This window comes from Centruroides vittatus, unplaced genomic scaffold (genome assembly GCF_030686945.1).
Source record: "Centruroides vittatus isolate TY-2023 unplaced genomic scaffold, ASM3068694v2 contig_927, whole genome shotgun sequence".
NCBI classification, from domain to species: domain Eukaryota; kingdom Metazoa; phylum Arthropoda; class Arachnida; order Scorpiones; family Buthidae; genus Centruroides; species Centruroides vittatus.
Window position 1 is genome coordinate 695256 of NW_027122613.1, and position 27540 is coordinate 722795.

At 29.4% G+C, this 27540-nt stretch overlaps 2 protein-coding genes across 2 annotated transcripts in view; both read right to left on the bottom strand.

The window, feature by feature from the left end:
- The window catches only part of Vang (Strabismus domain-containing protein Vang), a 57948-nt gene extending 56945 nt beyond the window's left edge, over window positions 1-1003 (bottom strand). Inside the window, exon 1 of the mRNA XM_067281891.1 lies at window positions 888-1003. The gene's annotated coding sequence lies outside the window, so the exon portion shown is untranslated. The remainder of the gene's footprint in view (window positions 1-887) is intronic.
- Window positions 1004-25828: 24825 nt separating this feature from the next.
- On the bottom strand, window positions 25829-27193 carry LOC136984769 (zinc finger MYM-type protein 1-like). The gene has a single exon (XM_067281895.1). It carries the CDS (start codon window positions 27191-27193, stop codon window positions 25829-25831), a length of 1365 nt encoding a protein of 454 aa, XP_067137996.1.
- Between the last annotated feature and the right edge of the window lie 347 nt (window positions 27194-27540).

Sequence of the window (27540 nt, forward strand, 5' to 3'; positions counted from 1 at the left end):
ACAGCTCGTCATTATGATGATTGATAATTATCTGTTTGTCAGGTGAGATTTGCCACCGCAACGTATCCTCAGAGACTGAAGATAATAAGATGATTAGAGAAGGTGTTCCAAACAGAAATATTTAAATTTTGTATGTGTTCGAGTTAAAATTATAGAGGAGAAGTCTCAATAGAATGTTCAACGTGTTTCTTCTTCCTATACATAAATGCAATTTTAACTTAGGATAATATAGAGTAAGTTAAAGCATCTTGAAGATGCAAGTGAAGCAGATCGTGCATCCAGTAAATAGAATTCATTCAAAATGGACAAACAATAAATCCGGTAGTTGAAGGGGTCCCGGAACTCGGAGAGGCTCTTGTGTCTCGAAGGGCGTACGCAGCATACAATCCGACCACAATAAGAGGGGTGGGTGTGAGAAACGGCCTCACGTCCATCTGGACACGCCACACTCCAGAGATAACGACCGTATCTACATACTTTTGTAATGTCATTGCTTGCATTATACTCGATGCTCGCTACGTCCCAACAAGATTAGCGAGGGGAGAAGCTCCGATCCGCATCATATTCACCTAATAATAGCTTCTTTATGTTCTGTAAAAGCAAAAATCCCTACTCTACTAGTGTATTACGTTTTACATTTCCGAATAATGTTTTTATCTAGAAGAGGGCCACCCAAGGACGAAAAGAGGAGCGCCCTTTAACTCACTCTGACCTATTTTTCTTTCGATAGCGTATGACAATCGATATAATAGATCTAACAATACTGCAATGACGTTGTCGTAGCATGTTTGTTTATTTACTATAAATTATTAACTCGGGAATACAGTCGCTTCGGGCGTCAACGGTCCTGAATTCTTACGAGAGTGATCAGTTTTAAGGCAACTTACTTGTGTTTTGGGATTAATAATCATTCTGATAAGTAACATTCCTCAATGTGCACATGTCGAGGAACACCTAGTGGGCGAGTGTAGCCGTTACGACCTATCCCCAAAGAGGCTCACATGGTGTCTGACGTCAAATTATCAGTAGGGCCTGGGAACTAGCATTACTCATTCCCGTAACCTGACTCAAACAATCGATGCAACACACATAATTGACAGTTTCACGCTGCGCTTTGATTAGTGTGAATGTTGCGGTTGATAATTATTTCTTTGGCACGAGAAGAAAAAAATAATAATAATTGATTCTAATGATACCAAGATACGCGCGACGACAGCAGAATATAATCTTTCCTCCCCTTCTTTTTTCCTAACAACTCGGTGTAAGAAGAGTAGTAGCGCATAAAAATTTTTTTTCGGTTATCCGCGGGCATATTTTGGACAAATATAGCCCATTAGAAAATATCTCTTATCTTGAGAAGATAAGGAGACTTAACTAAAAGTCTTTGTTAATGTTACTTGTCTTCGACGTCGCATTTTATTTTAACGATTTTTCACAGATAAGATGTGGAAGAAAAGTATCTGCTTCATTCTCCGAATTCCTATCAATGTTCTATTACAACAGTGCGAGAATGGAATCTGTAACTAAAGTCGTAACTTTTGTGACCGAACTAAATTTTTTATAGTTACTTTAAGGAGAGCTTTCTCAAGAAACGTGATGTCGTTCATTGATAGAGATGGCTCTATTGTTTGGTTACTTCCAAATTGATAAAAAAACAGAAAAGATTGAGTCCATTCTCACTTTCTTCGTCACTTTTATAAGCCTCATAATAGCGTAGAAACAGAAAACAGTGCTAAGTAAACTCATCCGAATCTTTTTTTTTTCTTTTTTAAATTTATATGAAGTATTACACGTATTAATAAAGCTTATCATCACATTATAGCCTATAATTACGCGCCTCCCAATACGAATTAAGCCTGTGTGGCCTGTCATTCGTGCCCCATTCATTGTAAAGTACTGATAATAACGGAAATGCAGGAGGCATAAAAACATGCTTTCGTCACATTTGAGTTTCTTACTCATTGGTGGCTTCGCTGGCGTTATTATCTTTCACGAATCGATATAATAAAGATTCTTTCCTCCTACCTTTGATTCTTATATTAAAACTATGAAAAGATTTTTACTTATTTAATAATTATTTAGCCCGTGAGATCATTATTGACAGCTCCAATCCGGAGATTCAGATTAAAGTAGCCATTCATCCATTTTGATCCGACACACGCCATCCTCTTTATGAATGGTTTACTTCATTTGCAGTCGCACGCACGATCCATTGAAACGAATGCAGATTAGCGAAATCGTTAACCTTCATCTGAAATTCTAAGGTTCATCGATCGAATGTAAGGAAGCCCAAAGAGATTGCTAAATATTCAATAGCCGAACATCAAAATTTTACCATTTTCTAGAGATTTGGAAGCGAGTTTGAAAACTTTTATCCCTGAAAAGTTACAGTCGTTGCACGTTAAAGAAGATTTCCTGAAATTCGATGATGCTGAAAAATACAAACAATAGATATCGAAGAAACAATTTCCTACAAAAACAAACCGTAAAGTGCTTTTTTATATTTATTTTCTTTATCTATTTTCGATTTTAAAAATCGTTTTTTCAACAATACCAAGCTTGAAAGAAGCATGAAAGTCTCTCCTTCCAGAGAATTTCCCAATCTCTTAAATCGTTCCTCTACGATTTCGAATATAAAATTTAACTTTTTTATATTTAAAATGTATTTTTAAATCTTTGAAATTAGTATATAATTATAATTTATTGTCGTTATTATCAGCTTTTTATCGAAGTTTACATGATAAATGATGAATTTATAGTTAATAAAAAGGTACAAAATTTTAAATTATTTAAAAAGAAAAAAAAAGTAAATCGTATAAAACAATTATCATAGATTTATGTATTTAATCTTCGATCAATCAATCAAACAAAAGTTTTTCCAAATAAATTTTTCTAATTGATCGCAGTTGTTATTCGAGTTCTCGACGCAAATAAGCAGTTACAATGTCGGACCACCTCAGTTCGTATGTATAACTCAGTTATTAATGCTTAGGTTGAATATCTGGGCGATTTTTTTTTAAAATATATTGAAATATTTTTATCGATATTTGCATCTAAATTATGTTAATGGATGCTAAATTTCTTATTTAAAAGATAACAAAGTAGGTATCGCTTCGTTAGCATTTTGACTGTATAATTATTGGTGCTATCGCAGTAACAATTTCCTGTTATCTTATTTAAATATTCACTTTTATGTTTTAATAACTATATACTTTTTTCCCCTCCTCCTCCTTCTCCTCCTATGAAAACTTGGATCCTCTATGGCATCACCTATGTTATAAGTAAAATATGAGAACTTCAATGAATTATTTATAGCGGTGATATGTTAAAAATTCCTGTCGAAATTCTTATTTGCATAATATTTAAATCATCTTTTAGCTTTTCTTAATTAATTAATAATGATAATGATGTCGACGATGAGTTCTAATTATGTCAAAAAAATTGCTTTTTATGTAACCTGTGAGAAATTTGCTTAAGACGTTAGCGGGGATGTTAATTATCTTCCAGCTTCCGAAAGCAAAATTATATAGAAAATGATAAAGATGATAAAATTACGAATTATAAAGAAGTAGAAATCAGAGCATCATCAATTGCACAAAAACAACACCAAAATATTCTGGAAAGAAATTGTATTTTCATGTATTAAAAAAAAAGGATGGCAAATTACCATTCTCTGTGAATGACAACCATAAATCTTGGCAATTCACATGATTGCATCACGAAATGCATATCAAACTCCACATAATCACACATGCTGAGATAATAACAGTTGCGGGATAATTCATCCATATCTCGACACATATAATACTCTTCTATAACAATTATCGATGATATAAACGTGCATTAAAGTTTGTGATGCGTTAGTAGAAGGTATTCTAAAAGTGATTTAAGCTACTATAATACTAGATATTCAAAAATTCCATTCGATATTATCGCTGCAGTAAAGTCCACTATGCGTTTTTATTGCTGTATAAGCATAGAAATTTTCGAATCTATGATTATGCTTCTGGAAGAAAGCTCATCCAAGTAGGAAGATTTTTAAGTTTCCCAACTGAAATTTCTACGTGGATTTTATTTCGAGTGTCTGGGACCATACTACTTTAGTAATAATACTAGAAAATCTCGTTTAAAATCAGTCAAGGGTGACAAACTCGTCTATAGCAACGTATAGAGAGGTTGGAATACTCATTTAGTAGTCGGAGTAAAGTCGAAAAGAAAAAAAAAATGAAAAAATAAATAAATATTGTTGAAGGTGGGTGTTCGTCTCATGATGCAAACGTCTCGCGCCATGGACAATACCATGGTTGAGGCGCAATTTAATTAGTGTCCCACGGTTGCCTGTAGCAAAGTTCCTATCATTAGACACGTCTATTGGAACATCAAAGAGACCGTATGTACAATTTTCTCCCTCCCCTGGATGGTTTTTTTCCTTCTTTAATGTGGACTGTCCACTTCTGATGCCCGAAGCACCTCTTAGTAATGGGATGAAATAAGTAGTGCTGCACAATCCTGTATACTGTTTATTTTATGGTGGCCGTTCAACTAAAAGATATAAACGAGTAAAAGTATACGTTAATGCCGTTAATGCGAGAATAATGGTTGATTTAAGTGTTGATGTGGTTATTTTTAAACCGTTTACAGTTGATTTGATTATTTATTTGCTCGATCTAACAGTTATTTTTATATTCTTTAGCGATTCACACTTCATTTTAATGACATTTAAGCTCGAAAACAATTGTTTCTTATGCAGTTATAAGATCTCGAGTAGTTATAATTGCCTGTAAGAAACCACCATTGTGGTAATATAAAGTCATTCCGGAAATTTAATAAACGCATTTATTCATTAACAGAACATAAATAACTCAGTTTTGAATAAACAAACGTTCGAATGATTCGGTTTAGCTTAAGAAAAATAAACTTTGCCACTGATTGCTCGACGGCCATTTCTCACTTTCTTTACCATGTTAAAAACGGTTAGACCTTCTCTTATTTATGTATTCGATCCCCAGGAAGCATTTTAAAAACTAAAATTTATAATTTAAATCAATAAATTTATGCTAAAATATTTATAGGACCGTTACGACTCGTAAAAAATAGAAAATTTTCTAAAGAAGTTATCTAAACGATAAATTTTCTAAACAAAAGAAACAAACATTTCTTAAATACAACCGGTTAAGAACTGATAAGAGCTTTCATATACATTTTCCCTCATAAAAGTGATATTTATATCTTTAACAATAGCATCAAGATTCGTAAAGAATCTAAATTATGAGAATATCTAACGGATCTACAACTTCTATAACATATTAATTTCAATAAAACGTACTAAACTTATCCAAAACTTTTCGATGTAACCTTTTTTTTTTTCTTGCCTTTTCGCACGTTTGGAGAAAGTAAATATAGTAAAATGTTTGAAAAGGAGATAGAAAAATTCAAATGTAAGACATTAACAATAAATATATGGGCTAAATTTATGAAAGTTTTTCATAACGAGCACGGGGTCAAGCAGATGTTAAACAAATTACTTTCTGTCATGCACCATTAAGTGTATCCTTAAGAGTGGGCGTAGAAAAACTGCTCAAAAATAGTTGCTTTCGTCATTAAATTTTTATAGACACTCATTAGTTAAAAACACTCACCAATTATGTCCTTTGATTGGTTGTTTTATCATTATTTTAACAGATAATAAACAGGGAAGAGCTGTTATGAATGGAAGACGGATGGACACACTTCTCCATCTTCGTACACTTCGAATATTTATATATAAATTACAATATTGAAAATAAATTTAAAAAATTAGAATTAAGTGAGTTATTCCGAGAAGAAAAGCAGTCATCTAAATTTCTAAACTGCTCTAAAGATACGTAGAAGAGCCCTTAAGCAGTTAAATGTATTTATGTTGTAGTAGCTGCACAGCTTTCTAAAGTAATGAATATACTGATATCTTATTTATAATAATAAATATTTTTTCTCGTTTTCAACACTAATTTATTAAAGGAAAAGGACATAGATAAAATATATTAAAGCTATATAAAGTTATAAACGGTATCATAAATTGTAAAACAGATAATTAAGTTCTTACACGCTGCTTTAAATTCGATTTTAAATTTTCTTTTTATTAACGCCTATAGGCTCTTGATGATAAATAAAGATATAAGTTTTCAACTAATTTAAGATACAATTTGCAAGTAATTTCGATTTTAACGTCGTTAATAAAGTAAAAATACAGACTTAAATGTTATCAAAACACAGAGAATTTTGTTGAACAAGATTTAACATTGATCAAAGTTTTGTACATGAAAGTTAGAGTGAGGCCCATGGGAGTGGTATCCTTCGGCACTGTGATGTGTTTAAAGTTCTTTTCAAATAATAGATAAAAATTATAGATCTAGTACTATTAATAATATAATATCAAATTTTACGTCTCGTTATCTATAATTACTTCAATGAACATGCAATGACAGCTTCACTTTTCCAGGTGTGGATGTTCGCACAATTACAACCGACCAAAAATAATCTACAATCTCAACAGACCCGGATACTGTTAAGGTAAAGATATATTGATATAAAATAGCGGAACGACCACACACACGTCACAGACACGTGATTGCACATCTCCCAACTCATAGAAAACGGCAACGATTTTCCAGACTTGTTATCCTATTGTTGACTTCTCTTCCTTTATAATATACGGCCTGTCACCAAAGTAGTAATTAATAAATGGCCAAGTCTTATACTTCAACTTTACTTTTTTCATATCTGATATTTGAAATTGAATGGAGACGTTCGATTTTATAATTAAGAAAAGTGATGAATGTCTCAAAGATTTTTTTTTTAAACTTAGAAATTTATTTTTATTTTTAAATTAAAGGCAAAATAAAAATTACCAAATTAAATATATATATATATATATATATATATATATATATATATATATATTTCTAAAAATTTAAACGTCATTTATCCTTATTTTCTATATAGCAGATAAGCTTTATCGTCGTTGCATAAAGAGAAAAATAAGAAAAAAAAATCAAAATAAATCGCATCAATGAAAAGGTTACATCGATCCTCTCGGAAAACAGACAGGGTTGTAAAGCGAAGATGAAAATATCTGTTGACGTATGGACCCTAAGGACATGATGGTTAATGCAGCAGTGAATAGAAGAGACCAAGCTCGGAAACAAACAGTCGGAGCATAAAAGAAGCAAAAGAATGAGTTTACTCTTTCTGAGAAACTGCCATAGCAGATGGAAAATGACAGAAATAGCAATTCCATATCGGTTGCCATAGCAACACAATCCGTACAGTGAATGGATAACAAGAATCAGAACTTTGTATTATCCTAGAGAGAATGTCTGGCTTCAGTTTGCAAACGGAAATATTATCTACGAAGTGCTAATTAACCAGACGTTTAAGATAAAATTATTTTGTCATTGAACAGAAAGAAACGGAAATAAAAAATTATAATGAATGCAGTTGTAGTTAAATAATTTTCTTGTTTTTTCGAGCAAATGCGAACGTAGTTTTTCCTTTTTTTTAAAGATAAAACATCCATTTTACAGCCTAAATCTACTGTAAATAAATATATTTTTAAAATTTTTAATTTAACATTTTATATAATTTAATATATATATATATATATTCATATAGTAGCTGAGTTATTATACGAATTACTGAGTTTTATATGAATTACATTTTTAAAAAAATATATATTTTTAAACTTTTTAAATGAAAATGTCATAAAAAATATCTATAAAAAGAATGCCGTGTCTTTTTCTAAAGTAAACTTTTCCTTATTTATAATAATTTAAAAAAAATACGTTATTAAAAAGAAATTATAAATAAGATCATGATCGATGTACAAACTGAAACTCGCCATTTTTGTTGGATCGATCTTAAGATATGTGATCCTGAATTACCAAGATTAACAGGGCGATAATTCAATAACATAATTATTATCATTATTGCCATGATTAATAGGTAATCATCCATAAGTATTTTTAAAGTGTGAGGCAATTTTAATGAGATAATTTACAATTTTTCCGAATTTTTCTTCCTCTTTTTTTCCCATCGGGGACAAAAAGAAAATTGTAAATCTTACTTAGAAAATCAAATAAATCGTATTCTTAGAATAAGAATTGAATTTATATCTAAGTTCATTATATTGAGAAATTTCCATTGTTATTGTTTTCTGAAAATTTCGCAAGTCGTTTTATTTTCCTTTTATGACTTTTTTTTTTGGTCGGGTAATTTCTTCTTTAATTAATTGTGAAGTAGTCATACATATTTGGAGGTTGTTCGCGGTTCTATTTATTATTTAATTATAACTCAAACCTATAATTATACTCGAATATATTCAGGTTACAAAAAATATTCTGGTAATTATTTTTAACCGAGCTAACACACAAAGTAACGATTTTCGTAATGATGAAAGGACACGTACTCTTTACATAAGCGAAACTGCTTTAGAATGTTGTTGTTATAGATGAGCTCTATATTTTCTTGATAAATTTCTATCAAGAAAACTGTAGTTTCTCACGCAATAATTCCACCACTCTTTAATTTTAATAAGACAAAAAAAAAAAAAAAAGATATAAAATTCAAATTTTCATCGTGTGTGTGATGCTTATCCTCCACGTTTAACGTTTACTCGTCTCTTAAGTATGCATAATTGTATTCGTTATTGATTCTAATTTTCTATCCTTTCCATTCAACTCTCGGAAGCAACCCATAAAAATTGCAACATTAAAATTCGCTATAAAAGTCATACTTCAGTGAAGGAATAACTTTTTATTCAACTCCAGAATATCTAAAATCCATAAAACTGCTGTATCAGGAAGACAGTAGGAATTCTTTCAAGGAAAGGGGGGAAAAAGGAAAGAAAAAAAAATGAAAAATAATCCTCAAGCAAGGTCATTATCCGCCAGGCCCACGTAATGTTATAATTGCGTGCAGCATGGTCAAAGTCAAAGACTTTAATAAACTAATTAGAACAAGTTCTAGAAGTCTTGACATTACAAACTGCGGGTCATTGTCGATTTTAGCATTTCCCAAAGGCGATTCTCAACAATGCTAGAAAGATGTTTTCATCGTTCAATGAGAATAACTCTTGTCAAGTTAAAATTAGATACTATCGATCGCCATCTTTAATACACTTATTAATATTCTGTTGTACTGCCAAGCGTGGTGTGATAATAACAGATTAATCGAAGATAAATACTAGATTTGCCGAACTATTCCGTTCTTCTCGGTATAACATGACAAGTTTGTACCTTTTTAAAGCATTTTTTCCCGTATAGTGTTATTAAATTTTGCTAATTTATAATGTGAGTTATTAATTACGTTAATTTTGAAGCCATTTCTTAACATTTAACGCCATTTAAACGCTAAATTTTATTTTAAAAAATAGTCATAAATTAGTTATATACAGTATGTATATTAGCCTAATATTGTTTCACTGTTGAACAATTATTAATAATAATAATAAAATAATTGTTAGTAGCAGGTGCGGAATGTTATTTGTGTCTTAATTGATCGTTTTAAAAGGTAGAAACATTAAAAAATATTTATTTATTTAATAAAAATTACCTCAAATTTGAATTTTTCGAGCTTTTGTTACACGGCGATTATCATTCATTTCTAGAGAGAGAGAGAGAGAGAGAGAGAGAGAGAGAGAGAGAGAGAGAGAGAGAGAATAAGATAAGAATAATAAATATAAATTGGAATGATTAATGTTTACTTTAAAATATTTATCTTGTATATTCTTTCAGTTAAAAAATAAAACAAATAAAATAAAATAAAATTGCTATTGTTATTCTCAGAATGTTTATTCTTTATGTGTAAGGGTGGATCATCACAAAGCAAAAAGGAAGCGAGCTTTGTTTTAAAGAATCTACTAAAAGAAAAACACATTACTCTACAACAATTCAAACGATATAATTATCTTCAGAATAAATCGAGTCGACACGAAAAAATCCCTTTTAAATATTTACGAATTTAAATTCTAACATAATTCATTTAATTGTGGATATTTTAAAATTAAAAAGAAAAATAACTAAGTGTTGAAATACGATATACATCTGGAATATCAATTAAATTTAATTACAACAGAAGTTTTGGGGCGCTTCCTGTTCAGATAAAATAATTTTTTCGTAAAAAAATTCCAGCGAACGAAATAAAAAAATAAAAATAATAAAAAAAACAACGACAAAAGTTATTTTCATATCCAATGGGAATGATATATTTAGACGTTAAGAAAAAGCAATCTTAACAGGTAAATAGTCAGTGGAGGTAGACAGGATGTCGGAGGATGAAAGAAATGTTTGCGAAAAGTTGTTTTTCCCACATGGTTTTTCTCTTTTGGAGTCGCGCTCCATTGCTCTCGGAAACTCTTGTAGAATCACCAAATGATTAATTAACAAAATAGTCATTGTTTCTGACTAATTCAACCTCAATCATTAGCGAATTTCTTTAATGAATAATTCTTTTTATTTTTTATTTTTTTTTTAATTGTTCGCCTCTTCGGTTTCCGATATTAAATGAACTTAAAAATATTTTATCAATTAAATAAAGAAATTTTTCATTTAAAAAAAAACATAATTACCTCGATTAATAAAAGCAATTTGTTATAAATTTGTAATTGTCTTTGTTGATAAATGAATTTCTAAATCTTTTCTCTTTCTGCCTACGTTTTCTTTACACTTAAGTTTTGGATTAAAAATACATTTATTTAAAACAAAGCATTATTATAATTAATTTATTCACTGTTTAGTGATTTAATATTATATTTTACGTGCGATAGAACTTAATTATTCGCTGTTTTCCCCCCTTTTTACAGAATAATACAATTAAATATTACGTATATTTCTTTGAAAAATACTTAAGTAAAACTAGAATAAATATAAAACTGAAATAATTTTGACTCATTTTAAAATTATATTTATTATTTTATAATTTTCTTACTTTTTCTACGGGTGTCGAGAAGGAAATACGAGTATTACTCTTTTACACACTCTTATATTACAAGATAACTGTGAATTGCCTACTTAATAATGCAACATTTTTGGTTCACTTACTCTGCAAATCAGTTGTCAGAAGAATATAATATTTTGAGGATGTAATTTAGGATATCATCACCATCACCATCATCCACTATCAATCTGACAGCTTCAAGTTCAATTTGAAGCAGGATGCAGGGACGTCCCTCGACAAGATGCTGATTATATATAATCGAAAACATGCTAATCACATTAATGTCCGTATTTGCAGTAGAAATGGGCGAAGATAATTAATTATTTTTTGTTAAAATTATAATTCTGAGACTTAAAAAAAAAATAATAATATAAAATATTGTTACTTATATTTTTATCAATAATTATATATTAGTAAAATCATAAATGAACGAATAATATTTTAAGTTTATTAAATTTATAAATAAGATAAAAATATAAATAAAATTATACATAATTTTTATGACATTCAGCTCTTTATATCCCTGAAATACATAGCAACAGAGACGTATTGTATAAGCTAAGTAAGCTATATATTAGGGCCTCGTTTATTAAAAACAGTTTATACATAGTGAAGGAGGAAGGTCCCAGTAACGAGTTATAGAATCTTGGGGTCCAGAAGAATTTGAATTAGGGGACCTCCACGTACAGTACAGTACAGTGTTGACTTCAGACATGTTTCTTTCGGAAGAAGAAACATTTTCTTATAAAAAATTAGTTTGGGTCCCCTGTTAGTGGGGCCCCAGACAATTGCCTTTTATTTTGCTCGTAAGATAAGGCGCCAGTGAAGGGCCTCTCGTATGTTGTAGTTTATGGTCACTAGAAGTCTAAATCCGGCTCCGCACGTCAGGAATATCAAACTTTACAATATTCAGACCAACTGAAATGAGTAATATACACCCAATAACTGATTCATTCATTAATCTCTGCTTCTCTCGTCCGGACAATAAACTCTCTCGTACATGAATGAAAACCAGTCTTTCATCTTTCATCTTGGAAATCTAATTTCGAATTGAAGATTTATTACTAAAATTACCAAGTTAAGAAAGAAGAAGAGCTAACTTTGAAGCAAACTACAGTAAAATATCCGTGCCAGGAATAGAAAATTGTCGTCAGAACGTCACAGTAATTTGTTGTTTCGATATAACATGATTAATGATGACTCCTGAACGAATTTATCTGACTTTCAGACAGGTTGTAGAATATTTTAAATTTATAATGTGGGTGGGACACGAGATCACGGATAAATTAGAATTTGCAATAATTTACCCAACTTCATGGTCTATCCAAAAATCTGTTATACTATTTATCGAATAAGCAATGATGGTAGCAAACTTATTTAAACATGGAAGAATATTCAGCAGGTTTGCAGTTTGGAGAGGAAAGAGGCATTACCGTACATCCCCTTCTGCATATTAATGCTTCATGTTTTAATTATCGATTTTTACTGGAAGAAGAAATCATCATAAATCTTTATTAAAGTAGTGCAACTAAAGTATATATTAGTGTCTAAGTAGAGTTTACTACAGTGAAAGAAAAGACGATAAAATTATAAATCCATTTCTTTAATATTTAGATGTAAAATTAACTTTATAAACTTTCTTTTATAAAAATCTATTAATTATTTATAATCGTTTTATAATTATGCATTGCATAAGTCAGATAACAATCGTTCAATGTGTCGATAAAGATCGAAATTATTCATGATTATATATTAGATAATATGAAAATATCGCTTCATAAATTCGCTAAATTTAATTATTATCATTATAATAAACTGCATAATGCAAAAATAATCATTCAACGTAATTAGATTCGGTTCGATTCAACGTGTTTTATTCGATTTGACTTCTTTTTTTCTGGTCCAACTCATCGGTTTTTTTGATAACAGAATAAAAATAGTGTATTTTTTATTCAACGTGCATATACTTTAGTATTTGTATTTCTTATCTGCTTTGACATTCGACCCGCTACCACAACAGAGACCGAAGACAAATTGACAATGTGACCTTTACTCCATCCAGAAATTTCTTTACGTCGTTAAACCCGAACATTCCGACAGATTTAGAAATTTTCGAGTCATGAAGCATCCTCCGACTCGTAAAACATCGAATCTTCTTTTTATTTTTTTCATATTTTTCTTAATATTTACTCGGATTATCTAATATGTAAAAAAAGAGAGAAAACAGCAGCTGATCTTGTCATTTTGTCAAGAAACTACACTTCAGTGCACTTCAATCGATTTTTTTTTTAACTTTTTTTTTCCCTTCTTCCTCTTCTTCTCTTTCAGAAGAATTTCTCTTATCTTTTTTCTAAGATATATCATAATATTTCTCTTCAGTTATTGTATGTCATTCAATATTTATACTAAATATACAAGTGAGCTTATCACAAAACGTCACCGAGGGTGGTATTAAGAGGGAACATGACATAATGTCAACACTTCACCTTGGGTGGTGTTTGGGTGGCTTTGTTATCAGACTTTTTGTTCTGTTTTTGAAATGGAATTTCGTATCTGTCCACCTTTTCGTATGAAAAAGTGGATATGGAGAGGATAAAATTATCTACTGGCTGAAAAAAAATGCATACTTTTTGCATATTTGTTGCTGAGGTGAAGGGAGAGGGGAAAAAAATAAATTATTAATTATATTACCAAGGATAAAAAAATGATAAATCTTAAAATTTTTCTCATTTTCTAGATTTTTTAAGCCGTCGACATTGCTGTAAATCATGCATTTTTTTTTATTTTTTGGTTTTACTTTCTTCTCCCACTTCCTAAATTATTACCTTACATTTTTTTTTCCATTATTTTAATTTTCTTTTGTCAATATATTACTTTGCTAAAATATTCTTAAATTTAATTTTCGACTCGGCTCGTCTATTAACGCAGACTTTTTAATTGAAAAACTGTCCAAGCTTGTACATTCCACTTAAAATTTATTTTCGGATTGAAAAGAAAATGTTATGAATAAAGAAAAACTCGTGTGTAGATATAAATTTTGCATAAAAATAGAGAATTTATTCATTGAAAATGATTTTTAAATCATTAAAAAGTTTCGATTTTATAAGAGAGCTTCGTCGTTAATAACTTTAGAAAGATGATGCTCTTCCTAATATCCTCTTTATTTTTAGTTTTATCATTTAAATATAGAAATTTAATGATATATAAACGTTTAAAAAAAATAACTAAATTTTCCAATTTTACCGCTCGTATAATCGTTAAAATACGATTAAGTGATCAACGTGAGGACAAAGAATATCTTAGAGGGTTCCTCCGCGCATTTGTCACGAGTTTTCCTTTATAATTTATTAGCATTAGATGATTAATTTCTGTCATATATCCGCAAATGCATTTAAAATATCCTATTACCGATCTATTGGTATCAAATTGACACGCACAAGAAAAAGAAGATATCGGCTCTTTGTCCATTTTGATAAATGATAAAATTGTAGATGAATAATGGAATGCTTTGCATCTCCCCGAGCTATAAAAGAAAATTGCTTGAGTTGCATTACTTCTTATCCCTCCTCTCGGAGATGTACACTATATGAGAATGCATGGTTTCCAGCAAAAATTGGTTTTTGGCAGAAACACTCTCCTAAAGTAAGATGGAGGGATGCCAAGAGACACGTGTTAACTGTGACGGCGGTAGGTAATGTTAGAGTTCCTAAAGAAGTGTATCTTCTTTTTTTTATCTCAATGTCTTCATATAATTATACTTTCTCTATAGAACAGATAGAAAAAGCAAGTCGAGAAACAATTTCGTCTTTGGGTTAATATAATAATATAGAAAAGGTAAGGTAGCGTGAAGAGTATAATAAATTAGTAAAATGAAATGAATAAATTGTTTTTTTTTATATTTGTACTTCAGTATAGGCTATTAATTAGTCTAGAAAAAAATATGTATATATATATATATATGTGTGGTCATAATTCACCGTCTGTAGTTGTCGTGTTAATTCATGCTTTGCATCGACCGTCGCCTATTGCATAATGGATTAAACGAGAAGGAATTTGCTCGGAGGTATTTTTCTACAAAAATCACGGTAATTTTGAAGAAGGAAGATTAAAATAGTTAGCTATTATTTAGAAGTTTTACGTACAAATTAGAAAAACCTTTCCAGATAATTCCACTACACGCTGTGAATGATTAAAGAAGAAGAAGAAGAAGATGCTGCTCAGAGCTAAGACATTCGATGTTGAGTATTTGTTTTTATGTCTATCTTCATTAAATTGGGAAACTATAAAAGTTAAGCAGACAAATAAATGCTAGTAATCTTTTATAAAGCTTTCATTAACAGGTCTTTAAAAAGACGAGATCCGAGTTTATCTATCTTCGAGTCTATGAGCATTTTTCCTTCTTGGTTATGCGTGATGTGCTTCCCAGATGCAAAGCCGTGATTGACAAGGTTAGCTCTAAAACCTGATTCTGTAGTCGTAAATTAGTAGAGAAGATACGATGGAATTTTTCTCTATCTTTTCACTGATCCATCAAGAGCTTGTGCCCTTCTCTTTATTTTTCTAGAGATAAGACAGCTGCAACCCTTGCCCTCATTAGAGATTGCGTGTTTGACTTTTCCCAGTCTCTTTTTGAGGTACAGTAGCCCCTTTCTTAATCAGTGATAAACATCTGCTTATCATTAAATTTTCATAGAAAAAAGTCTTATTTAAAATACTAATGTCATTTTGTATCCTACTTTACTACATAAAATTTGAATTATCCAAAAATTCGTTCGTGTCCAACAGATGTGATTTATGGACAGATCCAAAAAAGTTATTAATGGTCCAAAACCGAAATGACTCATGCTTCAGGGAATTAAATATGATTTATGTTCTGTTACGAAATTTCTCATTCTTCTTACAAATTATACATTCATACTTAACAACTTATAAGATTTAAATATAATTAAAATATAATAATTTCCAAAAAAAAAGAAAGGTCGAATAAACGTAATTAATAATTTTTATGCTTTAATATTCTAGTCATAAGTTTAATTTGCGACATGGGATTAATTTTACAAATGTTTATTATTGGATATTAATTTATAAGAACTCGAGATGAGCGTTTAATTAGCCAACATTGATAACAATTTAATAGAAAGATAAATCAAAAAATATCTTGAACACATAATAGACACTTTTCAAGGTTGTTTCTGTAATTAATATAAGAGGTTCTTTCAATTTTTTTCTAGCCACCACCATATGATATTTGGCAATTTTTCCTCTCTAAAGTGATCTTGATTGATTTTACTACCTCATAAATTTTAAATAGCTGAAAGTTTATAAATATTTTATATGAGGTTAGTGAGATTTTTAAGAGTTTATAAATTATATTACAGGTGTGAATGGGTTGACAGACTATTTGTAAAGCGCATTTGTAGAGAGGTAATGTTAAAGGAGTGGAAAGAGTAGGAAAAAAAAGATGAAAAACATGCTTCTATAAATGTTTATAGTTTAATTTATCATAATCAATTTCGGAAATTTCTCGGGAAAAAAATTCAGCAGAGAATATATATCGATATAAAGATCAATTAAATTATTTATAGAAGGGGAAAAAAATGTATAACAATAGAAGCAGTGCTTCATTGTTTAAGATCCATTTGTAAAATTAATCTTTCGGAAGATATCCATCAGCAAATTCATAATTGCTGCCACATGGAAAAGCAAAACCCAACATAAGCATGAGTAGAACTTTAATTACGTTAATATCCAGTGTAAGCTCTTTAGAAATTTTCTGTACCATTTTATCACAGAATTGTCACGATCTAGAGGATAATTCGTGTTTAACACACGAATAAACGATTTCTATAGACGATGCTATTAGCGAAAAGAATTTTTGCGATAATAGGCATTAAACCGCTCTGTTAGATAGAAAATAATAGAATAAATAAGTTGATTATATTTTTATTAAATTTTTAAATAAGTAAGGAAGGAAAAAAAAAAAAATGTTACAACTCGACTTATCTCTTCTTCCTACTCTTCAATGAGCCATTTAAATGCATTCGAAACTTATTTTCGACAATTGTTACCTTTAACTATGTCTCCAGTCCAGTAAAATTGGATTCTTACATAAGCAGAGACCCGCAGCAACATGGCAGTGGAGGCTCTTAATGGTATACTTAATGGTTTCGAAGAAGAGAGGATATTTTTCATATTGACAGCTGAGCCATTTTCCACCGTGTCCTCACGCTAATACGGAAACTTTTCCACCACTGCTCTATTATTCTCAATTATTTTTCCGAGGAGCATTTTAAACTGTTTGCGATTTTCAAAACCACTTCGATTTCCTCCACGTCTCATTAGCGAGATGATAAAGTGAAATTCGTTCTTATCTACGATAATTGCTTTAATTCATTTTTATTAATTAAAACGTTCTCGCCAAAGAGATGCCAACATAAAAATAATAATAATAATAATAAAAATTATACATACTTCCCTTTTCTATTAAGTGGCAACGAATTTCTCCTTGGCCTTAGGTATTTCTACTTGGCAACGAGTTTGTTTGTATCGAGAGATTTATCTCAATCAAGAGTTGCTCGGAGACGTGATACTGGAAATGAGATTTCTGAAATGTCTGACATCCAAACAACCCATTTCCTTTCTTCACATATCAGAAAACTCTCCTTTATAGCGAAACGTAATTGTGCTCCTTAATCTAATTTATTTTCTTCGTAGCTTTGTGGTTTTAGTAAAAGATCTGGAACATGAACTACTCACTACATTGCATTTACTGGAAGAGTCTTTTCTTTTTTTTATTGCTTCCAATGTTGCTTATTAGCTTTATTTTAACGTTACTTTTTTTTAAGAAGAAAGGGAAGGGATTTTTTTTAAGCAAGGAGGAGGCGCGTGCAGGTGAAGAGGGAGAGCAAAATATTTCATCACGTGGCTAAAATAATACAAACGTTACTTTAGTGTAAGTTAATCATTAAATTTTGGATTAAATTGGATCGAAATTACTACTACGGTAATTTATTTATTTATTTTTTACAAGGAGAGAAATGCTTGCTTAAATATTCACAGCTATTTAACTTATCTTAACAAACATGACGGTGGAGAGAAACGTAATAAAACCCAGTTACATTTCATTGCAAGCACAATGCACGGTTGTGAGTGGACTTTGCTACGCGGACGGATCGATCGCCATTTATTTGCCGATGACTCATAGTCCAGGTGCTACGATCTCCTTACACTCTCCTAAACTAACGACTATGCAACTCGGGGTCCTCCCTACCGTTGCTATGGTTACAACGGTACAAAATACTCGCCTGCGCGCTTTTCTGCTTGTAGATTTAAACGGATCCCGAATGATCTTCTCTGTCGTGAACGTGATCGCTTCCCTTGTAAATTCCATGCAGATTTACATAGTAAACTCCCTATGAAAACTTCGGAACGTGTGCAGTAGAAGATTTTATACTCGGCACGCGCGGTCTACTTTTGAACCAGTGGATATTCTATCGACAAAGATAGAACCTCTCGTGAATGCTAACTGCAAAGTTTGATGGGCATTCCCTCAATACACTAAAGACGTGATGGCAAGCGATCACCTGTCAGTGGATATTGATTTGTTTAGCTTCTGAAATAAATTAAATTTAAAATATGAAAAGTAAATTACGTATATAAAAGTTAGTAATATAATAATATGGAATTTTCGAAAATTAAAAATAAAAAAATAATAATAATTTTATCAGAATTAAATTTCAACGCAGCGCCATCTATTATCAGAAAAATTCTAAAAATTTAATTTAACATCTATATTTAAATATTTTTAATGAAAATAATCAACCGTATAAATTATAATTATTATTAATTATATAATGAATTTAGTAATAATAATTTTTAAATATTTTCCTCTTCGTTATTTCTTCATTTCGAGCCTTAAAACTCAAAATAACAAGTGATAGAAGTGCACGTGAAGAGAAAAATCTTTACTTATATTTTGTATTAAAAAGCATGCCTATTTTCTGCTTGTAGAAGTGAACGTAAAGAAAAATATCAGAAAAAAACATCAAGCAAAAGCCTTATTACTTACACAAAATTGTAAGAAAACTGAAGGAAATGGGCTATCAGGAAAATATATTAACGTTACTACTACTGTTATGTTATTTTGATAGAAGTATGCAGTTGAAAGTCAAGCAGAAATAACGTGGGATAAAGAATCAAGACAAAAATAACAAAGAGACAAAATTAAAAATATATGGAAGGGTATAGCAATACGAAAAGTGTAAGAGGAGATGAAAAAAAGTCAAGTTATGGACACTGAAGAAGAAGCTTCTCACTAGAAAAGAATTACACCCAGAAAGAAAAATGTTATGAATATTTTTTAAAAAAAGGAGAATTTCTTAACATTCTAGAAAATCGATAAGAGTATAATTAATGTATCAAGTACTTTTTTCAATAAATTATTTTTTTACTGATGTTGACACAGTGGATCATTAAGAAAAGATGAGATGTTTTGAATGCTCATCGTTTTCGATACCCTTCATTATTGAATTCTGGCTTCAAACAACTTTTCAGAGTTGGGAATTTGATATTTAATAAAAATATTTGCGAAACGTGATCATATTAAATTCAATATCATTTGAACATGTCGAGTGAATCTGTTCATTCCTCCAACGACTATTTATACCACTATATTTCTTCAGAGATGTTCCTTATAAAAACTGCAACGAATGTATTTTATTGGAAATATTTCCATTGTTATTATTATTATTAGGGGTTAGAGCCTACCGAAGGGTTTAGATTGAAGAAAAGAAGAGTGAGGAGATTAGAAAGAAGATAAGAAAGAGGAGAGAAAGTCCCAGTAGGATACTGAGCAGATAGGATGAAAATTTCCATTAATTAATTAATAAAAAGTTTCTAATTACCGCAAATTTTAAAATTAATATATACATTTATGAAAAATCATTTTATCATTAAATGCCTGTACCAAATCCTAATTCTTTAACGTTCTTTCAAATTCATAAATGTAAACAATACGTATCAAAAAGTATAAAAATTTAATAAAAATATTGAGCTTCTTTGTGATTTTTCTTAATGACGATAGAAGCAGAATCGGATTTTCTCATAAGAGAAAAATGCAGCTTAGGGCCTCTAGTTGTGAGTCTATAGATTAGGACCTCATATTTTTACATGTATCGTGATTTAGTGGACGGGGAAGAGTCCAGCCCTAGATAAGAGGTAATAACAAACCTTAAATTATAAAAAAATCACTAGAGTCGCAACTTTCTACTAAAGATACGTTCAAATTCTTCACCTGTTTAATGATTTTCACCAATTAAATTTACTCGTACATTAAAATACATCGTCCAGAGCATTAATGTAAGCGCTGAACATGCTTAATGGCCAAACATATCGTTAACTTTTCGTTTTAAGTTGTGAAGAGTTTTCGAACGTAAATTACCTAAATCGAATCAGGTAATTTGTACACTTTACTAACGAATTTCATTTGAATTTTACAGTTAATTACTGTGTAATGAGAGGTATATTTTGACTCTATCATATGAGCATCAAATTAAAAATATATTTTTAAAAAAGGCAAGTAAATAATTTAACTGTAATCCAATTATCGACATTGTAAACAAAAAAAAAAAAAAATTGTATAATTTACTGGATAAGTTCTAGGTACAATACTTAGAACCTATACAGTAAATCCTAATTTTATGGGTAAAATCTTAATATAACTTACATATTTAAGTCTACATCTCAATGATTTCACTTAAAATCTCGGAATTTTTATGCAAGTTTTGGTACATTTAATTAATTAATTAATAATATTTTAAAATAATTTAAATAAAACTTCAAATTTCGATGTAAGTTATCCCACAATGAAGATTTATTTGATTTGATTTATACATTAAACTACAATATTTTTAGTAAATGAATACTTTACAATTATTTCGTATAATCTTTACGGCCGCAAATAAACAATAAACGACAGCCATTAATATAAATTAAAGATTTATTACATAGTTAACGAGAAATTAATGAGTTTTATCGTATTATTATTATTATAAATAGTTACATTATCAAAGAATGAAATTGTTTGACTGGAAGTAAGGAATTACCGTATATTACTCAATTTTCATTTAAAACATTAAGGTATTCAATTAATTTCTAAAATTTTACAATAGCTTAAGTAATGATAATGTGACCTCTGGAAATTATTCCTCATTCTTTACATCATAATTTAATTAAAGTAACATTTAATTATCGAGAATTACGCAGTAGACCGATTATTAATAGAATTTAAAGTATTTCATATTAAAGTAATCGTGCTTTTTTTTCTTTTTAGTATTAAAATTATACTTAAAATACATTAAAAGCTTGAAAAATAGAGTTTGTTATATGCTCAATTATCCTTTACTTTTCAGACTCAAGATGAGGATGCGGGATCATTTGATTGGACTCCCGAACCTCAGGACCTGAAAATGTATTTTATATTAAAAAAAATATGATGCAAAATTAAAGCATATTTAATTGAAATAGTGATTTAGCAATACACTTGAATAAAATAGATTTTATTTATGTATTTTGATGGTTTTCGGGAAGGGACGAGAACATATTTACTTGTGACTCGGATATCACCTCTCTCTCTCTCTCTCTCTGCTTTATATTTATTCAATAACAAAGTGAGTTATTGTTTTTAGAATAGAGTTAAAGACTAAAAATATGAAAAAATTCCGCAAGACAAAAATTATTCTGCAAGAATCAACATAAGAATATACAATATAAAGATAATATTAATGGAAGGTAAAACAAAATACATTATTTTAATGATATAATTTTATTATTAGCAACTGAAAAAATTAATAAATTAATTAAATATCATATGTAATTGTTTATTTACACGGTATTGATTTTTATTATAGCCTATTTATAAATAATACCATAATTTTAATACATATAAAGGATCAGAGATTCTTACCTTTTCTGTCATAGAAAAATCATTAAGAATTTCTAGTCTAGTTGATATGCCATAAAATTTAAGAATCACCTTCTAGAAAATTATCCATAAATAAATATTTAATATATATTGTAATTTATCTTGCTGAAAACTGATTACCTTCGCATACAATGTGATAGATGTGTTACTTTCGTGTAATCGATTATAACAAACTGCGGGTATATCTACTGTAAAAACTAGTTAATAAAAAGTCACTCTCGGCGTTAAATAAAGAATAAAATGTTAATTAAAAAAAAGCCCTTTCGTTCTTAAAGTAATTAGGCTTTCTTCAGTTAAGTACCCAGAACGTAAAGAATGTGTTGGGATAGAATGCAATTTAAATTTTAAATTTTTAAACCCGTTCTATTGTTACGATATGTCTGATACAACAAGCTGTTGAGCAAATTAATTAAATAATACAAATAGTTTAAAAGGATTTTTAAATTTTTATGCAAATAACAGTATGTCAGCCATCAATTATTTTAATGTAACTGTAAGAAGTTAACATACAAGTACGATTAAGGTAGGTTCATTAATAGGAGAATGATAGCGCGTATGGAAAGAGTTTTATAGGATTAACTATTGCCTTTAGCAGTTCCTAAAGACATTAGATTTTTATTTTTATTTTTAAACTTATATTTTATTAGTTGTTTTTAAAGAAAAGCTATGCTTCACTCCTCCTAATATACAATAATCCATAAACTCACAAAGGATACATAAATTAAACAAATGAAATCAATTACATTATTATACGAATATTTTTATACAAACAAATTTGAGATGGATTCGAATTAAGCATAACACAAAACCGTTTTCTTTATCATAAATATACAAACATTCACGTTAAAAACTTTCGTGTAATAATGTTTAATACGTCAAAATTGTAATTATCGAATTTTCACAAAGTATTAATTCTGTAAGTTTGAAAATTTACTGATAATTTTCTGTAAACTTTACCGAATTTCATCAGTTTTCGTGTACACGTTTATACGTTTTCATGTCAAACGACCCGGAGAGGTGTTGCCCTCTTTTGAAGAAATTGAGAAATATTTCAATGTAAACAAAAATTCTTCTATAATTTTTAAAATTAATATGAACCTATTAAAACAATTAATCATCCTTAGAAATTATCCAAAATTTTTAATTAAAATATTCTATATTAAATTACAAACAATTAAATTTAATCTCTAATCATCCAGTTCAATTTTATTTTTATAATTTAGAATTTTTAATTCTCGTTTATAAACTACAACAGAAAATTTCAATATTCCCAACTGTATTTTTTAATTATTTTATTCTGTAAAAGTATTTTTATTGAATAAAATAAATGAAAATATATATATATATATATTAAAAATAAATAAATTGGATACATTCGAATTTACCTTTTAAGCATAAAGGATAAATATATTAATAAATTCAAAATTAATAAACAAACAATAAAATAAATATTTCAAAAAGTATTTTATTATTATAAATATATATATATATATATATATATATATATATATATATATTTACAATAGAAATAGAAATTTCAAAAGTAAAGCTTCTGAAAAACATGTTTTATCCTTGAAAATAATAGGAAATAATCTAAGAAACTCGACCAAAAAATCATTAGTGTCAAATGGGTGAAGAATATCAAACGTCGAACGTGTTTCGGAAACGAAGTTTCTTAATCTCTTGGTTCCATTTTAACTTTTATTGATTAACTTCATGGCAAATGATGTGAGCCAATATTAAGACTACAATATATTTTGTTCTAAGATGTTTATCCATTTTTATTAATTCATCTTCATTGTTTAAAGTCTTAGAAATAACTTATGTCTAATACAAACAATATGCTAATAGAGCACATTTGCAGAATTATCACAACAGTTTATTAAATTACTGAAACTCAATGAATATTAACAATAGTTTTCAAGCAAGAATTCTTAACGGAAAAATTCACAAGAATATGTAGTTGACTGTACTGTTCAAACAGAATATCGTTTCTAAGTTAATCACTTATCCGGATACGAGAGAAAATAATTGATTTTATTTCTACTAAAAACAGTCTTGGGTCAGCATAATTTTGATAACGTTTCTTGTGTATTTTTATCAAAAGATTTATAATATTCTATTCGCATCATATTGCGTGCATCAATTCTTAAAATAATTATAGAATTTCTAATATTTTCTTCTGTTTATATGGTGATTATGATCCCCTTCTTATCTTCCGATAGAAAAAAAGGAAACGAGTTAAATCTCTGCTAGAGATTTCAAACAGCGATAAGTTCAACGACAGAACAGAGAGTTCTGACGAGATTCCATTCCAATTTCTATTCAGTCATAAAGGATAGACTTAATTAGCATATAGTTAGCGATAGGCAAAACTATCGAGGAAAGCTGGGCTTATCTCACTCTTCCAAAGCTCAAGAATACAGACCAACTGATACGAAAACACTCGAAGAATCACAGAAGAAAAGTTACTAATATCGACTATGGATACAAATCCACTTCGGTACAATGCAAACAAGAAACAAGTCGGAACTAACATTTTATTAACAGCTGAAGCATGTGTCGTAGTCTGTTTTAATTCGATTATTCAAAATAATTTTAATTTTACATAATGCTGTGCTATATTTAGTTTTATTCCTTCCTTTTTCACCTTATTGCTTCTTCGTTTCGCAAAAGTTTACTAGACATTTTAATCTAATTTGCTGTATAAAATTTGGTACATAATCTAAGTTCTCTTTACTTTATTATCTGATTGGTTTATAATAATTTTTTATATTGAAAATCTAAAATTACACAAATCAGCTTCTTCTTTATTTTATTCTCTATATAAAGTCTTATTTTTCTATAAAATTCTGTGAGTTGTTGAAAGCTCTAATGTTTTATTTATTATACAGTATATAAATTTTATCAACGTGTATTAATATACAGCACATTATATTCAGATAAACATGAATGCTTTTGATCTAATTTCGTAACGATAAAATAAAGTTATACTTATGTTTAAAAAAGTTTTGGGTAAATATATTTCATTTATATATTAAAATAATGATGATATTAAGAGAAATTAATCTGTAAATAATGAAAATAAAAATTATTGGTGCCTTGCTCAGACAGAACTCAGCACTCACTACTAGAGTTTTATCTACCTGGCCACTGGGCCTTGTAATGTTATTAGATAATCTTAGGATTAAGAACGAATTGAGGCATTCTTAATAGGTAATTCTGTATATAATAATAGATAAAATACTGTATTCAAAATTATTTTCTTAAATAAGCATATGCTGAGAATTATGCCGTTTGTTTCAAATAGGACTATAGTATAATAGTTTTTGTTGGTGCAATGAATGTTGTTATCTGAATAAGAAGTTTCATAATGAAAAAAATACTTTTAATTAGCCCATTTATTAATGTATGAAAATGAGAAAATGGGTAACAAGAATTAAAGGAATGCGGAAATAAAACTGAGACTGTAAAGACGAGAAAATGAGAAAAAGGTAATTTATTAGGATTTAATTCATTCTGACAACGCTATTTTGTATATTCAGTATGTGTGAATATACTAAATATACATATTCAATTGAATATGTCGAATATTCAGTCAAACGTTCTATTATAATTAAGGTAAACTCAGGGCCGTTCCTAGGGTATCTGCCGCCCGGGTGCGAGAATAATTTTGCCGCCCCTTCCCCCAAAGTTGTTAAAAATTTACAAATAAAAAAGATAAAGTAAATTTAAGTTAAAAAAATTGTACAAATATACACAGTTTATTTAATAGAATATAATGTTACAACTTATTTGTAATGTAATAAAGAAATAAATACATAATTCATACATACAGGCAAGGATGCTAACATATCTACTATTTCTACTAATAAGTTATACAGTAAAGTTTGCTTTTCTAGCCTTTTTTAATGCAAATGTCTTAACAATGTTAGACACATCTATATTTTCTGACAGCTCTTTTTCAATACTAATAATGGATAAGTCTGAAAGCCTTTCTTGCCCCATTGTGGATCGTAGATAATTTTTTATTATTTTAAGTTTGGAAAAGCTTCTTTCTCCACTAGCTACTGTGACAGGTAATGTTAAGAAAATTCGTATAGAAATTACTAAATTTGGAAATAGATAGATGAGGTTATTTGTGAATAGGTAGTTAATAACATTCAATGCGTTCATTTCAGAGGAAATATAGGGTGCAACATTGTCAATTTCATCATATAAATCTTGAGCTAAAATATCTTTTTGATTTTTACATGGATCACATAAACTTTTCTCTAGAGCTTTACATTTTGCAAATCTAATTGATTTATCCATTTGAAGGAAATTATATAGGTTGTTAAGAAAATTAGACAATGTATCATGCTGCTTTATTTGCTCGAACCTTTCTTCCAATTTTGATAATGCGGTGTCCAATATTACAAAGTAAAAATTAATTTTGAATTGGTCAGCCGGGTCTTCACACTCGTAATCAAATAATCGCTTTTTTGTTCGGGGTCTCACAATATTAATCGGAGGAAACGAAGGGTCACAGTCGATATCATCGGCAATTTTTTTGGCCTCTTCTAAAATATCATTAAAACCTTCATTTGATCTAATATTAGATAAATAAGTTTTCGTCTGCTCCAAGATTAAAACGATATTAGGTAGTGTAGAATCTGACTCCTGCATCACTTTACTTGCAATATTAATTTTTGTTAACACAATATTCCATGTAATAATAGAACAAATAAATTTAAACGACTTGATTTTTAAGAGTAATGAATTTGCCATATTTCTGGTTTCAGGGTCTCTGCTATTATCAGAATAAAGTGCAAATAAAGCGTCATATATTTTTGCCAAATTGTATCTAAGAACTTTCAAAGCATCTATTCTACTTTCCCATCTAGTACTAGAAAAAGGTTTTAATGATAAAGTTGGGATTTCATCTTTTAAAACTTGCCAACGTTTAGTCGATGCAGAAAAAAAAACGTAAAGTTCCTGCACAATAGCAAAGAAATTTGTAATTTCTAAAGACGCTTTTGCAGCGTCATTAACAACTAAATTTAAGCTATGGGCCGCACAAGGCACGTAAAAAGCTCTAGGGTTTAATTCAAGAATTTTTTTTTGTAAACCATTATTGCGACCCTTCATATTCGCACCATTATCGTAACCTTGTCCCCTTAAATCTCCTAAACAAATGTTGTGAGTAGGGATTGCAATTGCTGGATCCCTCATCCAGCAATCCAGCTGGATCCAGCGCATTCTTCGGCCTGCTGGATCCGCAAATACTCAATTAACTTTCTAAATAATTGCGCAAAAGTCTACGTCGTCGCGTTGCCGCTTTGCTAACTACTAGACTGCTACTAATTACTTACTCACTACTTTACTAACACTAATAATTAAATTACTTATAAATAAACTATACCTTAATCAATCCAACAAAATTTAATAAAATAATAACGTATTCAATCGCTTTTAACGATCTTCCTCAGTTACAAAAAAATACAACATTAACTATAGAACATAAAATGTGTTTCGAATAAATATAAAAAGAATAGTGCTTAATTACATTCCATTTTTAAACAAGATACATAGATGTACTGCCAGGT

What these genes read in the sequence shown, in the direction of transcription:
- LOC136984769 (XM_067281895.1), bottom strand. Translation starts at nt 27,193, where the DNA reads ATGCGCTGGATCCAGCTGGATTGCTGGATGAGGGATCCAGCAATTGCA.